Here is a 13,111-nt window from a genome sequence, read left to right as displayed (position 1 = left end):
TTGTCCTCACAAGTTTTGCCAACTGTTGTACAACTGTATAGTAATTTCGAGTTTCGTGGGTCATAGAGTAGGCGTTTAGGATATACTGAGAATTCATAGAGGGCTGGAAAACAGCATCGGAAAATAGACGGCGTTAATCGTATGCTATCTCTTCACTCCACTAGTCAATCGGGAGTTAAAATGTCGGAATGTTAGTCCCTTGCTAGGTCTCTAGACTGTTTCTTTAGGGAAGCGATATTCATCTTTTCATTCCCTTGCTCCCTGGCTGTAACATTCGGCATAATCTCGTAGCAGTATCTTGCCGCGGCGTCTTCGTAAATCGATAATAGTCCTGATAGCAGGGATCTGAAGACTGTTTGCTCGGCCATCCCACCAGAGCAGGTAAGTACTCTGCCCATCAATGGCGGTTTGCCTGGGTTGCTTCCTTGCATGACGCGAGAGAAAAGATGGGCACGGCAGCGGCCCTTCGTGGCAGGCAGTTGGGCAAGACTGAGACGCCGGGCGTGGTGGTTTGTTCTGTAACTTGATTCCGACATGCGCAGAGTAGCAAGCAGTGACCGGTTCCGCGACAGTAATTCTCATCGAGTGGATACGAACTAGGGGTGATGTTCTCCCTGCGGCCGCGATCAACTTTTCGCGACGACGCCTTTGACCAACTACCATCCTATCCGGCACATTGGTAGGCGGTACAGCGTCTCGGCCTAGCCCTTGGGAGCGAGTCAAACACTGTCAGCACAGGGATGCTCTTCCACCACTGCTGGTCTAACAGTTGCTTGTGAAAACCATTGCGAAGCCCAAGGCGGGTCTCTAAAGTGACGTCGGTTTCATTGGAGCTCATGGTGAGTTGCCGCGCGCGCAATCATGGCCGTAGTATTGGCCGCGGGTGCGGCTGGTGGAGTCTAGTATGCTTGTCAGTTGCAGAAGGACTTCAACGCCAGACACGAGGCAGAGTGAAAATGAGGGACAAAGCCTGGACAAGGGTAATGCATGAATGTGCGAGGTATTGCAGCCCGACTTGGCAAATCTCAAAACCATTGTTCGACAGCTGAGCCGTTGTGTCCCAGGTAGTCAGCCTCCTCGATCAACTCGAGAGGCAATACTCATGATGACTTGGTATCAAATACCTATCAGTCCAACACCCTGGTTCCATCACTCGGGATGAACCAAGGCAGTGTGGTAAGCTCGGATTTGAAAGGTACATGTAGGGGTCCACTCGAATCGACGTGCTCTTCATGGGAGATGACAATGGCAGATCTTGCTGTTTCAAGGACTTCTCGGATTGACAATGTTACATGGTGTTTCGGCAGTCGAGGTACTCGCCGGGACACCGCCATGTGCTATTGCAGCTGGCGCAGTAATTGGGTGTGAGAAACTTGAGGCCTCCTGAGTGTCTGGTACGATACACCGGCCTTCGGCACAGAGTTGACAGATTGCGCTTTTGTCGATTGGATGCCACGCGGATTTTGAAGGCTTGGCTGCGGTGATAGCTCAACTACGTCACAAAGATCCTTGGCGGTTGTTGAGCGTCGATCCCTTGTCTCAGGATCGGCAAGTTCCCTCGTCTGGTACCGAGATCAGACTAGACCGCCAAGGTGCGTGGCCTTCTGAGTCGTGGCCAGACAAGGCCAGACAAGGCCAGACTGGTAAAAGTTGACAAGGAAAGCCGCCGCAGTCGACGGGAATAGCATAGCGCACTTGACATGCGCCGAGAAACGGACCTAGAGGTCATCAAACCAGCCCGGTCAGCCTAGGATGCTGGTGTGCTGAGGCTGCCATCCTGGCGTAAAAAGACCCTGAAGTGTGCAGACATGTGAAGAGTGGCCTCCAGGGACTTCAGGGACCACCCTGAGATATCTCAGCTCCTTGACACGGCCATAAGACGTGAATCTGGGAGTAGAGACAAGAGGTCGCGTGTAAGTCGATAGGAAAACGAACCCCTAGAGACGCACCCCAGGCCATACCTGGGGAAGATGGACAAACTCGCGGGACTCTGCTCCGTATCAGACTGGATCGTGGATAGCGACGGGGAACTCTTACTGTGCCCAACACAGTTCCCGTTCAGATCGAGCAAAGGTCCGTCAGATACAGTCAGGAAAACTGCGCAGAAACAGGCTGAGAAGTCCGCTTGGATCCACCGAGATACATCAGCTTGAGACATTTGCAACCAAGCAAACGGACCACGAGTGGCCAACGAGATTGGGGCGTGGATGCCGTCTCTGACTGACCGAGTCCACTCTTAGTCGATGAAGCCGCCCGGTGCGCAATGGACGGCCGGGCGACTGTCTCACTCGGTTAAAAACTGACGCTGCTGGCGAGAAAACCGTCAGATATCCTGGATGCCGTCCCCATCATGTGGGTTTGGTGAGGTTGACTGAAGGGTCGAGGCCAATCGCTGAAGCACCGGCTGCTCGGAGGACAGGAATAAGAGGGTCGGGCTGCGTGAAAGGCCGCAGGGAGGTGGAGCTGAGAAGATAACGGAGGCTTCAGTTAAGCCAGCCGCGTGTCCGAGGCCTGTCGTCTTACGGTCCAACGTCGACTAGTTTGCAGCTGTTGCAGGGATGAAGTTGGAACATGGCCGAGAAGTTGTAGACGGGACGGGCTATTATCTAAAGGTACATGATTGGTCGGGGATTTACGTTTTGGTATGCACTGTGCAGCTGGTGGATCGTTGCGTGCATAAACACAGTGCCATTCTGTTTCTGTTACAGAAGATCCCGTCCCTCCTTCCCAAGGAGATTTTTCACGTTTCGCCAGGAAGGTACGTACCCCTCCATAATTTGAACGGAAACCGAACTCGGATAGCTCCTCCAAGAAGCTCAAGCTCGGAAAGCTCTCCCATTTCTCAGCAGAAGCCATCTTCACATGCACCATTCAATGCGTCTCGACGAACTTTACAAGTCAACCAAATCTCACGCTTCTCACGGTTTTTAACGGTTCGCTATGGTCTCCCAAAGACGGGCTACTCACGGCTCGTCGCATTGATACCAGCTCCACCGCTTCTCAAAGTTTGATGCCAAAACTTCTAGAATGTCGTCACAGGCCCCCTCGAGCGTCGCCAAACTCGCTGGCGTTGATATTCAGGGTCCATCTTTTAGTGGATCTGTCTGGATCTCTCAGGGATCTCGCAGGAGGCGTCTGCGCCACTCGCTGCGCGCTCTGTAGTTCCCTTGGGGTTCCTTGGCCAGACGTTGCAGTCCGCAGACATCCAGCCATCCATCGCCAGTTCCACACTGCCGTCATCCTTCCAGACTGCGGCTCGTCCATCAACTGGAGACACGAAAACGAAACAATGGATCCTCGAGATAAAATCCCGCATGTGTGTTATCGCCAGTCTCTCCACCATACCCACTCTCACCATGTACGTGAGTGTACTCCGTACGTACCCTCTTATTAAGGTACTCAGTTGAATCCACGGCAAGACGGGGTCCCCAGGGGTCACTCCACGACCCACACCGGCGTCGAGCAGTGACGGGGGCGGTGTTGATACAGTACAGTATTGTATCGGGCGGCAAGGACGGCCGTGAGGGATCTCGGCGAGCGTGCGAGATGGGCGAATATGCTCAGCTCTAGGCGTGCTTGAGCAAGGCCAGGGATATCTGGATGAGAATTGATCGAGATCGAGGAGACATGGAAGCAATGAATCCAGGTATTTAAGGCATCAAGGGCTCCCCATGCGACCAACTCGTTGCTATCATCCTCCATTCCATCATCTCTCAAGCCTCTACCATCTACACTTTCTGATATCCCCGAGGTCTCCCCTTTTTTTCGTCTTACAGAAACAGCGTTTGCTTTATACCACATCAATTACTACCTTCAAAATGGCTCCCTCCGCTATCACCCCCGAGGCCTCTCCCGAGCGTGAGATCTATGTCAAGAAGCCCGTTGAGCAGACTCAGGTCCGCAGCCACTCTGGCTCTGTCTCCTCCGTCAAGCTCAACGATGGCAACTATATCCCCCAGGTCGCCCTCGGTGTCTACAAGGCCCCTAACGGCCAGGAGACTGAGGACGCCGTCACTGCCGCGCTGGAAGCTGGCTACCGTCACATCGACTCTGCCGCCCGCTATGCCAACGAGGAGGCTTGCGGTCGTGCAATCCGCCGCTGGCTCAAGAAGACCGGTACCCCTCGCGAGGATGTCTACGTCTGCTCCAAGCTCTGGGACTCTGACCATGGCTACGAGGCCACTTTTGAGGCTCTCTGCACCTCTCTGGACAAGTTTGGCCTTGACTATCTCGACCTTTACCTGATTCACTCCCCTGCTCAGGATGAGGAGAAGCGCCTGGAGAGCTGGCGTGCTCTGGAGACTGCCCAGAAGCTCGGCAAGGTTCGATCCATTGGCGTCTCCAACTTTGGCGCTGCGCACATGGAGAACCTCCTGGAGAACGCCCGTGTTCCCCCTGCCGTCAACCAGGTCGAGGTCCACCCCTTCTGCCAGCGCCAAACCCTCGTCGATCTCTGCAACAAGCACGGCATCAAGATCGAGGCCTACTCTCCTTTGGCCCGTGGCAACAAGCTTGAGGACCCTACCATTGTTGAGATTGCCAACAAGTACGGCAGGACCCCTGCTCAGATCCTTCTCAACTGGAGCGCTGCTCGCGGCAACGTTGTCCTGCCCAAGAGCTTGACCCCCCACCGCATTGAGAGCAACCTCAACAGCTTCGACTTTGAGCTCAGTGCTGGCGACATTGCTCGCATCGACGCTCTTGAGGAGAACTATGTCACTGGCTCCATGCACAAGTCTCACGACTGAATGAAACATGAATAAACGACTTTATGACAACCAGTGGAAATGGCTGGGTAAACATAAACCCGCCTACCACTCTTTCTACGCGTCGCAACTGGAATTGCTCGACGTATGATTCCCCCAAAGCATCGCGTCGACCTCAAGAGAGCTTGTGAAGCCCAGCCACTACTCTCGCGGTCCTCGGCAACGTTTTTGGTATTTTATTTTTAGAGAGATAGACCTAGAAAGGGTCGGAGTTTCGCTACCTTTTCACGATGAAGCGGTCTCACTGCCCATTGTGTTGCAGCAGATAGACAGACAGATACACAAATACACACTTAAACCAATAGAAATATTTCTGTTACCTACAAATCCCCTGTTCATGCAGCAAACTTTTTTCTCACCTGCAGATCCCTTTCGGAATTCTTCCATCCTTTCATCCTTCCAGGCACGAATGACGTACTCCCTTTGAGGCTGAAAGATGATCCCGGAGGCTAACTTTGGAAATGGCCGGACTTGTATCCCCACTCACATCCCGTCGTGGCCCACAAGGCGAGTCAGGGGTTCGCAGCATGCACGCCGGGCAATTCTCTTTTATTTTCTTTTTCTTCTAAGCACGTGATTTTCGTTGAAATCCTTCGTCGTAGGGCTGAGCATCACGTGTGGTTCTGGTGTCTTTAGTTGGTTGAGCAGGCCTTGGAGGTGAACCTTTCACGATACCGGTGAGATGGATGAACTGCTTGAAGATCACTTGGAACCACTTAATAAAGATAAAGACTGAGATTGCGGAGGCGGAGGCGGGGTTTCATGTGTGATTGACGATAATCTGGAGTATGGGGATAAGAGGCGACCTGGGGAAGACCCATAAGGGGCGATATGGATCACAATAAGCGAAAGGAATGTTGATAAGCTTGAAATATCCAATGTGGGTGTCATATCATTTTGGGAGAACCCCAAACTCACAAGTTGAATTGATATATGAAAGAGGCGATACACGCCACAAACAATAACGCCCTAACAATGCCTGAACCCTTGCCATCTCACAACTACAAGCATATACAACCTTGTAGACTTCACTTGTGACTTCGTCGCAACGCCTTCATGTTCCCATACACACCCGCGCGGTGCCTTCCACAGCCCTACAAGGTGGCTGTTCGCGGGACACCATTCTCGGTTATCAGCATAGGGGGTATCTCCACGGGACTCTGACCATTCCTGTACGCCCAAAGACGACTGACATCCTTCACACGCACTTCGCTACGTCTCAACTTTTCCTTACTTGAGACCCCGTGCACTTCCACTGGTGTCGAAATCTCTCCAGTTCCGAAACCTTGTGTGCCGGCCCAGCTAATCTCAAATGCTTCACGGGCGTTGGCCGAGGTCTCGCCCTCCTGGCCAACCTTGATCACTTCATTCATGAACTCATTTTCTTCGTCGGCGCCGTTATACTCTCCGGTCTTGGGGTCCATCTTGAGGGGGAACATGCCCTCGAGGTAGTGCTGGTTCATCTGATGACCCCCCTTGCCGTTGGCTCTAGAAAAGAGTCGACCTTGAAAGCGCGGCAGGTCGTGGGACCCCATCCGGTTAGTCGCAAAATGCAGAATTCCCCAGATCGATACGAAATCTGTACCATGGCAATAGTGCTCGACATGGCTCAATGCACGGTCTTTCGCGGCTGAGAAGGAGCGTGTAGATGACGCCACGGAATGTTCTTTCTTGGGGAGGCTAGGGATGCTGACGTTCAAGCCTTTCTTGGTGTCTTGAGGAATACTGGTGGGAGAGTCGATGGTTGTCTCGGTGAGTACGGTACTCATGGCAGACAGGGGTTTGAGCGACGAAAGGGCTTGCGAAGATCTGTGACGATGCGGGTTGTTGAAGTGGTTCGCGGCGTTGCCAAAAGTGTAGACTTCGAGTTTAGACAGTAGATCCTGCGGCAGCTCCTGAAGCAACCAGTCGAGAACCAAGCCACCCTCGATTCCTCCTTGAGAGTGCAGGATGAAGATGACCTTGGACTTGCTAGGGTCGTACAAGACATCTTTAAGAATCTTGAAGCAGATTCGAACATCTCCAGTTGCGTAGCCAAAATTACGCTGAATTAGACACTCGAAAACATCAAAAATGACTCCAGAAGTTCGGTTGTGAACTCCGAGTATGGGACGGCCAAAGGTGAGAGCTAGACGATTCAGATTTGCCTGCATCCAATGTTCTCTGGGAGAGTGGTTAGCATTGGTATTAAGTAGAGCATCTAGAATATACTTACCCGACAGCAACACCGTTTAGGAAAATCCACTGCTCATGCCCATGTTCAGGCAGGGCCTTGGCGTACTTTTCTTCCGAGTTGTACGTGTCCTTAGTACCGTTCAACAGTCGGCAAAGAAGCGAATTGAGAACCATAAACGCAGCAATACCCGCCACCGCCATCCAAACTGGCAAGACCACCGAAAAAGGCAAGGCAAGGATGAAAGCTAGCTGTAAGATGGCCAGGACTAGATGGACAAGGACGCAAAAGAGGTTCTGCGGAGTTGGGTAGAGTTCATCGAATTCCTTGGATCCAAAAGGGTACATGGGCCAGACGATCCAAGGCAGAGCCCAGATGTAGACGAAAAAGTAGTAGACATCTTTGACAAAGAGTTTCCATGGGAAATCAGTGTGTGAATAGTCGATTACGGACGCTTCTCCAATCTGAGAGCGAAAGTACTCAGTTGTCGTGCCCATTTTGACAATCCAGTGTGATGATGCGATGAAAAGATTCAGCAGAAGCGACAGTTGGTTGCCATGAAGGATGGAGGCCCAGGCGATAGCGATTCCCAGTGGAGAGAGGTTGGGGAGTCGCTGGGTATGGAGGTTGTGAAAATAAATTTAAAGATCAACCAGGGTCGAAACGAGGATAGATAAAGCAACCTCGGAAAGAGATCCCGTACAAGGCGTAAGGCGGTATTTCCTTCACATGCAACAAGACAAGACGGAAACAATAACGAGGCTGCCAGTCCAGGTGGTCTCGTGAGCTGAATTGCCTTGTGGAGGGAGTGACGAGTCTGACTGAGCTGGAGCTGCCGAGAGTATGCGCCACAGCCTCTCAGGTTTCGCGCATAGGCAACAAGCAAGTAAGCAGCCTTACTGGGCAGGTAGAGGGAAGGATTTCATGTCAGATGGGCCTCTGCGACGTCAGCACACCCATAATATCCAAGCCCAAGCGCTGTAGACTAGGGTCATGGAGGCTTAGTAGCATCGGCGCGGCCTTGGGATTGGACCGTTAGACATGAACAGGCTGGCGCTGGCGCGGGAGCGTAAGCGGGAGCGAGGCATTGCTCGAACGGCGACATTGTTTGTGTTGCCTTGATAAAAGCCATGATGTTTTATGCTGGCCAAAGTGTAGAGTTCAAGTTGAGATATTCTCTTGGCCGTTGAAAGGTGGCGGTGGGCTTGTCTTGGTGGCTTGACCGGTGAATGTCTGTGCCTGAGGCATCCACTGTCTTGATCACCATGGCTGGAGCCAACGCTTGCATCTCCATCATGTGTGTACGTCTATCAAATTGCAATAACAATGTACTAAACATTTTGTCAGGATCCATCTCCCTTTTCCCTGGATCCGATTTTTGCCTCCAAATGGAGATAGATAGTGGTGACAAGTCGGCTTGGGTTTCACGATCATAAATGCGACTAATCACCAATAGAAAAGTCAAGTCAATGCACCATACCTATACCAAACAAAAACATCTGTGCAATTTCTACCGTTGCTTACACCATATATCCGTCGCAACGAGATTTTGGCTAGTCTGCCAGTGTTAAGTTGACTCGGTCTGATTACTATGATTTCACAACTATGAGCGTTGCATGCAATACCAGGGTCTACTGTTGACTACCCTATAACTCTTCAAGGAACTCGTTTCGAGAACGGATAAGGACACACTTAGACATCCAGCTAACTAAAGTCACAGGAATATTCAACATAGGACGAAGCCAGTGATCAAATATGATTGGGGGACATTTGCGTTAAATTCTATGTGGTCAAGTCCGCAAAGAAGCGTAACATATATCTGGCTATGGATGGCACAGCCACAGTTGAAGGGAATAACTCGTCATCATACAAGTTTTATCGGTAATTCGTCAAGCAACATGGCCTTTCTCGTACCGATCTATCATACCGATCTATCTTTTTATTCTTCTCATTTCGCATCAGCATCATAAGCTGTCTTGACAGCTTCGCCGTTGGCCTGAGCATCAGGCTTATATTCCTTGAACTTCCTGGCTGGGACACCCTTGGTGAACATCTCATCGAGTTCCTCGTAGGTTCGGTTGGCGGTCTCGGGGAGATAGAACCACAGGAAGACGAGGCTGATGACAGCCAGACCACCAAAGACGAAACCGACCTTGGCTCCCATGTTGGCCTTGTCCGGGTTAAACATGAAGGGCAGGACGAAACTCCACATCATGTTGAGAGCGTTCTGAGCTGCCAGACCGATGGCGACAGTCTTGACACGCAGACGGGAGGTTGACACCTCGCACAGAACGGTATAGGCTGTGGCTCCGATGGTGACGTTGTACCACCAGCAGTACAGCATAATCATAGCCACTGTACCCTTGATGGCTCCGGGGGTTGCGACGGTAGCCAGAGCTGCCATGACGAAGAGGATGACGGTGAGGATGAGCAGACCGTAGAAGGTGAGGTTGCGGCGGCCCATGCGGTCGACCAGATACCAAGACATGATGTTTCCAATCATGGAGATGGCCTGCTGCACAATCTGAAGCTTGAAACTCTCGCTGGTTGTGTATCCGGCAAGCTGAATGTAGTAGGTCGCATACGAAGCGGCAAACATGATACCCGAGAGGGATTGAATGCACAGGGGGGCGATCGAGATGATGGTTCGACGGAGGTTGGACTTGCGGAAACACTCAAAGTATGTGGCACCCGCGGTCTCGGCCTTGATCTCCTCAAGGGTCTTGTTGATGGCGGCAAGACGCTTCTGGCCCTCCTCACCCTTGCTTCCGAGGCGGGCGAGCGACTTGAGGGCGCGATCTTGTTGGCCCTTGGAAACGAGCCACCATGGGGATCTGGAAGCCAAACGTTAGTGATGGATGTCTCCAGTTTTTGGTCTCGAGACTTACTCGGGCATGAAAAAGACGAAAATGGTGGAGACGACTGCAAAGCCGTACTGAGCGCAGAAGACGGCCCTGTACGCCCAGCGGCTGTCGTATGTGCCCGTCTCATTGACGATAAGGGAGACGGCAAAGGGGCCGAGGGTGTAGGCGAGGGCGGACAGACAGGTGAGCATACCTCGGAGGGCCATGGGGGTAATCTATTGGCTGTTAATTGACTTGACACAAACAGTACTTGACATTATTCGTACCTCTCCGATATATGACACAGTCACGGAAGCCAGAGCACCAACAGCAAAGCCATTGAGGAACTTGCCACCAAAGAAGACGGCATTGGTGGTAGCAACGAATTCCATGGTGATGGCAGCATAAGTGATAACGAGGCAGATGATGATGACGGCGCGACGGCCTAGCCAATCGGCGACGGCACCGCAGCCAAGAGCACCGATGATACCTCTGCAGTTTCAAAAGTCAGAAAAACGACTCTACATGGGAGAAGGATATAGACTTACGAAGCAACAGGACCGCCCTGGAAAGCGCTCTGCCAATCGGCCTGAAGCACCCAGTTGCCGTTATAATTGTATCCAAAGTCCTTTCGAAACTCGGGGATACCGATAATGTTACCGGCAGCCTGGTTCTCAAAGGACACGAGCAGGATACACCAGACGGCGTAGATGGACCAGAGGAAAGCTAGGGGGTACTTTCTGATGGACTCGATCTTGCCCATCTCGTGCTCCTCCTGGTTGGCCAGGTGGGCGAGATCATTGTTCTCGCCGTCAAAGTGCTCGGCACCCGTCTTTTCGAGATTAGCCGTCATTGTGAAGGGATGAATTGATTTGATATTAGAAAGAATTGCTCTTGAGAGCGGTGGTGGTGATGATTCAGATTTCAGAAGGGCATTCTTGGTCTGTCTTATATAATTACCCCAGAATCCCGGGAACAAGCTGAATCTGGGGTTTTGCAAATCTCCCCACGGGCAGCGTGACTTTTCCAAGTTTCCGACCCCGGCGCCGTGGTTAAAGTTCGGGGCCCGGACGACACCATCTTGAGTATAGTTTCGGCCGATGGGCGTCTAGAAGTGCCTGATCGAGACTGGCAAAGGGTCTGGGCGAGGCCACGCGAGCCGGCACCTGTGGGACGGCAGATGGGTCCGCAACTCGTACAGGGGATCTAGGTTCCTGATGAGGACGTTTTCTCGTTAAGACGGGTTACGTCGTCAATGAGGTGCGTTTTTTTTATTCCTTGTTCTCGTGGCACGGGTTCAGCAGATATTGTGAAAGCGGGATGGAAAGCTTAAGCGGCGGTGTAATTGCGGAGCAACTATTTCAACATGATCCGATGTAGAGCACAGACAAGGTCTATTGCGTAACGTACGCGTTTACCAATGATTAGTGATATTGGTTCATGGTGAAGCGGACGTTGACTAACATGACCCGAGAGCTATACACGATTGACCGTTGTTGGTAGAAGCCGTTCATGCATGGAGTTGCAGAAATGGAACATGACTGGTGACAAGAAACAGCAACTATACGTCACAGTTAACCCTCAATTGACACTTGTAGGCATACTAAAGACATAGATTTGACGTTGAATAGGCACTCTAGGCACGCGAAATGTCTATACACTCTAGTCGATGCTAACTAAAACTTATAAAAACAAAACACAACAACACTCTCGCTTTTTCTATATGCTCATGCTCATTCTCGTTCTTATTCTCATTAAAGACCTTCCCATCAGAAATACGTCGTCTCAGTCTCGTCAACAATCTGAACCTTGATGCTGCCGTTCTTGAGGTCCGACGAGAAAGTCAGACCTTCGAGGGCCTGCTCCAGAGGGAAGACGTGCGACACCAACTTCTTGACGTCGATTAGACCTCCCTCGATGCAGGCGATTCCGGCTGGCCAGGTGTCCTTGTATCGGTTGATGAATCGGAGTTGGATCTGTTGCGTGTTAGCTTTGAGTTGTCGGTTGAACAGACTGAAAAGAAACATACCTCGGCCAGAGACAGGTGCATGAATGGCAGGTTGTTCATGATGGCCCTTCCAACACCGACAACCATCAGGATACCTCCTCTCCGCACCATATAAGCCGCCGAAGTGACACTGCTCTCCACACCAGTACACTCAAGCGCAACGCGCGGCTGAACATACTCAGTCTCTCCAAACAGCTTTCTCACAGCCTTGCCGTTCTCCTCGGAGGACTTGGTAATGTCAACCTGGTAGGTAATAGCCGAGGGAACCATCTCCTTGGCGAAAGCCAGGCGCTTGGGCTCGACGTCTGTGATGACGAGGGGGTATGCGCCAGAGGCACGGGCGGCGGCGAGGGCGAGGAGACCGATGGGGCCAGCTCCGCAGACGACGACGGGTGTTCCGAGGGTGATGGGGGCAGAGTTGATGCCGTGGAGGACGACGCTCAGAGGCTCGAGGAGGGCGCCTTCAGCGAAGGAGACGTTGTCGGGGAGCCTGGGCGCATTGTTAGAAATTGTTAGCTGGAGGTTAGGAGAAGAAACTCACTTGTGAAGCCACTTGGCGGGATGGACCTTGTAGCGCTGAAGGGTTCCAGCGTAGGGGTAGACGCCTGAGAACTGGACATCTTCGCAGAGGTTGTATCGGCCGTCGAGGCAGAGGAAGCAGTTTCCGCAGGGTACACCAGGCTCAACAGCAACGCGATCACCTAAAAATGGTCAATTGGTGATCCAGAAGTCTATCACAGTATTATTACTTACCAGGCTTGAGGTTGGTGACGCCCTCTCCGCATCGAATCACAACACCAGCAGCCTCATGTCCAATGATACAATCACCTTCAAAAACGAGCGAACCGATACATCCCGTCTTCCAAAAGTGAACATCGGAACTACAACGGCCAAATTAATATTTTTCAGTCATCAACAGGGAATCGCGCCGCATACCCGCAGATGCCAGTGGCCTTGACATGAAGCAGCACCTCGCCGGCCTTGGGCGCATAGACGGGCGCATCGACCCTCTTGAGGTTGTGATCGGCTGTTACCTGCAACGAGGGGTTCGGGAGAGGCGCCTGCAGAAGCTCGGACTGGGGGGAGGTGCCGTTGAGCTTGAGCTTGAGCTCGCCATTGGTGACGGGTTTGGATTCTGAGATGGAGCACATTTTTGTTTGAATGATTGTCTGTTGAAGGAGGGAAAAGAGGGAGAAAGCAAAGAAAAGGGTTAAAAGAGAGAAGGAAAATCACCACATCGTCGTCGCCTCCTCTGCTATCATGATCCGCCCCAATAACTTATCGACAAGCACAGCCGAGTGTGCTCTTCGCATAATTACTG

The 13,111-nt window shown here is 51.9% G+C and overlaps 4 protein-coding genes across 4 annotated transcripts; 1 reads left to right on the top strand and 3 right to left on the bottom strand.

Annotated features, from left to right (window-relative positions):
- Positions 1 to 3,818: 3,818 nt before the first annotated feature.
- On the top strand, positions 3,819 to 4,748 carry NECHADRAFT_38130 (uncharacterized protein; the record flags this gene model as incomplete). Its single annotated transcript, XM_003052050.1, has 1 exon — positions 3,819 to 4,748. The coding sequence occupies one exon, from the start codon at positions 3,819 to 3,821 to the stop codon at positions 4,746 to 4,748; it is 930 nt and encodes a 309-aa protein (XP_003052096.1).
- Positions 4,749 to 5,860: 1,112 nt separating this feature from the next.
- On the bottom strand, positions 5,861 to 7,436 carry NECHADRAFT_92636 (uncharacterized protein; the record flags this gene model as incomplete). The annotated part of the gene is made up of 2 exons (XM_003051609.1): positions 5,861 to 6,929; positions 6,982 to 7,436. The coding sequence occupies 2 exons, from the start codon at positions 7,434 to 7,436 to the stop codon at positions 5,861 to 5,863; spliced, it is 1,524 nt and encodes a 507-aa protein (XP_003051655.1).
- Positions 7,437 to 8,887: 1,451 nt separating this feature from the next.
- On the bottom strand, positions 8,888 to 10,635 carry NECHADRAFT_78936 (uncharacterized protein; the record flags this gene model as incomplete). Its single annotated transcript, XM_003051608.1, has 4 exons — positions 8,888 to 9,773; positions 9,828 to 10,018; positions 10,070 to 10,274; positions 10,331 to 10,635. 4 exons carry the CDS (start codon positions 10,633 to 10,635, stop codon positions 8,888 to 8,890), a joined length of 1,587 nt encoding a protein of 528 aa, XP_003051654.1.
- A 916-nt stretch (positions 10,636 to 11,551) lies between these two features.
- On the bottom strand, positions 11,552 to 12,941 carry NECHADRAFT_38558 (uncharacterized protein; the record flags this gene model as incomplete). The annotated part of the gene is made up of 5 exons (XM_003051607.1): positions 11,552 to 11,758; positions 11,812 to 12,280; positions 12,332 to 12,491; positions 12,544 to 12,671; positions 12,727 to 12,941. The coding sequence occupies 5 exons, from the start codon at positions 12,939 to 12,941 to the stop codon at positions 11,552 to 11,554; spliced, it is 1,179 nt and encodes a 392-aa protein (XP_003051653.1).
- Between the last annotated feature and the right edge of the window lie 170 nt (positions 12,942 to 13,111).

This window comes from Fusarium vanettenii, assembly GCF_000151355.1.
Source record: "Fusarium vanettenii 77-13-4 chromosome 4 genomic scaffold NECHAsca_3_chr4_2_0, whole genome shotgun sequence".
NCBI classification, from domain to species: Eukaryota; Fungi; Ascomycota; class Sordariomycetes; order Hypocreales; family Nectriaceae; genus Fusarium; species Fusarium vanettenii.
Note: the sequence above shows the minus strand (reverse complement) of the source record. Positions and strands in the feature narration are given on the sequence as shown.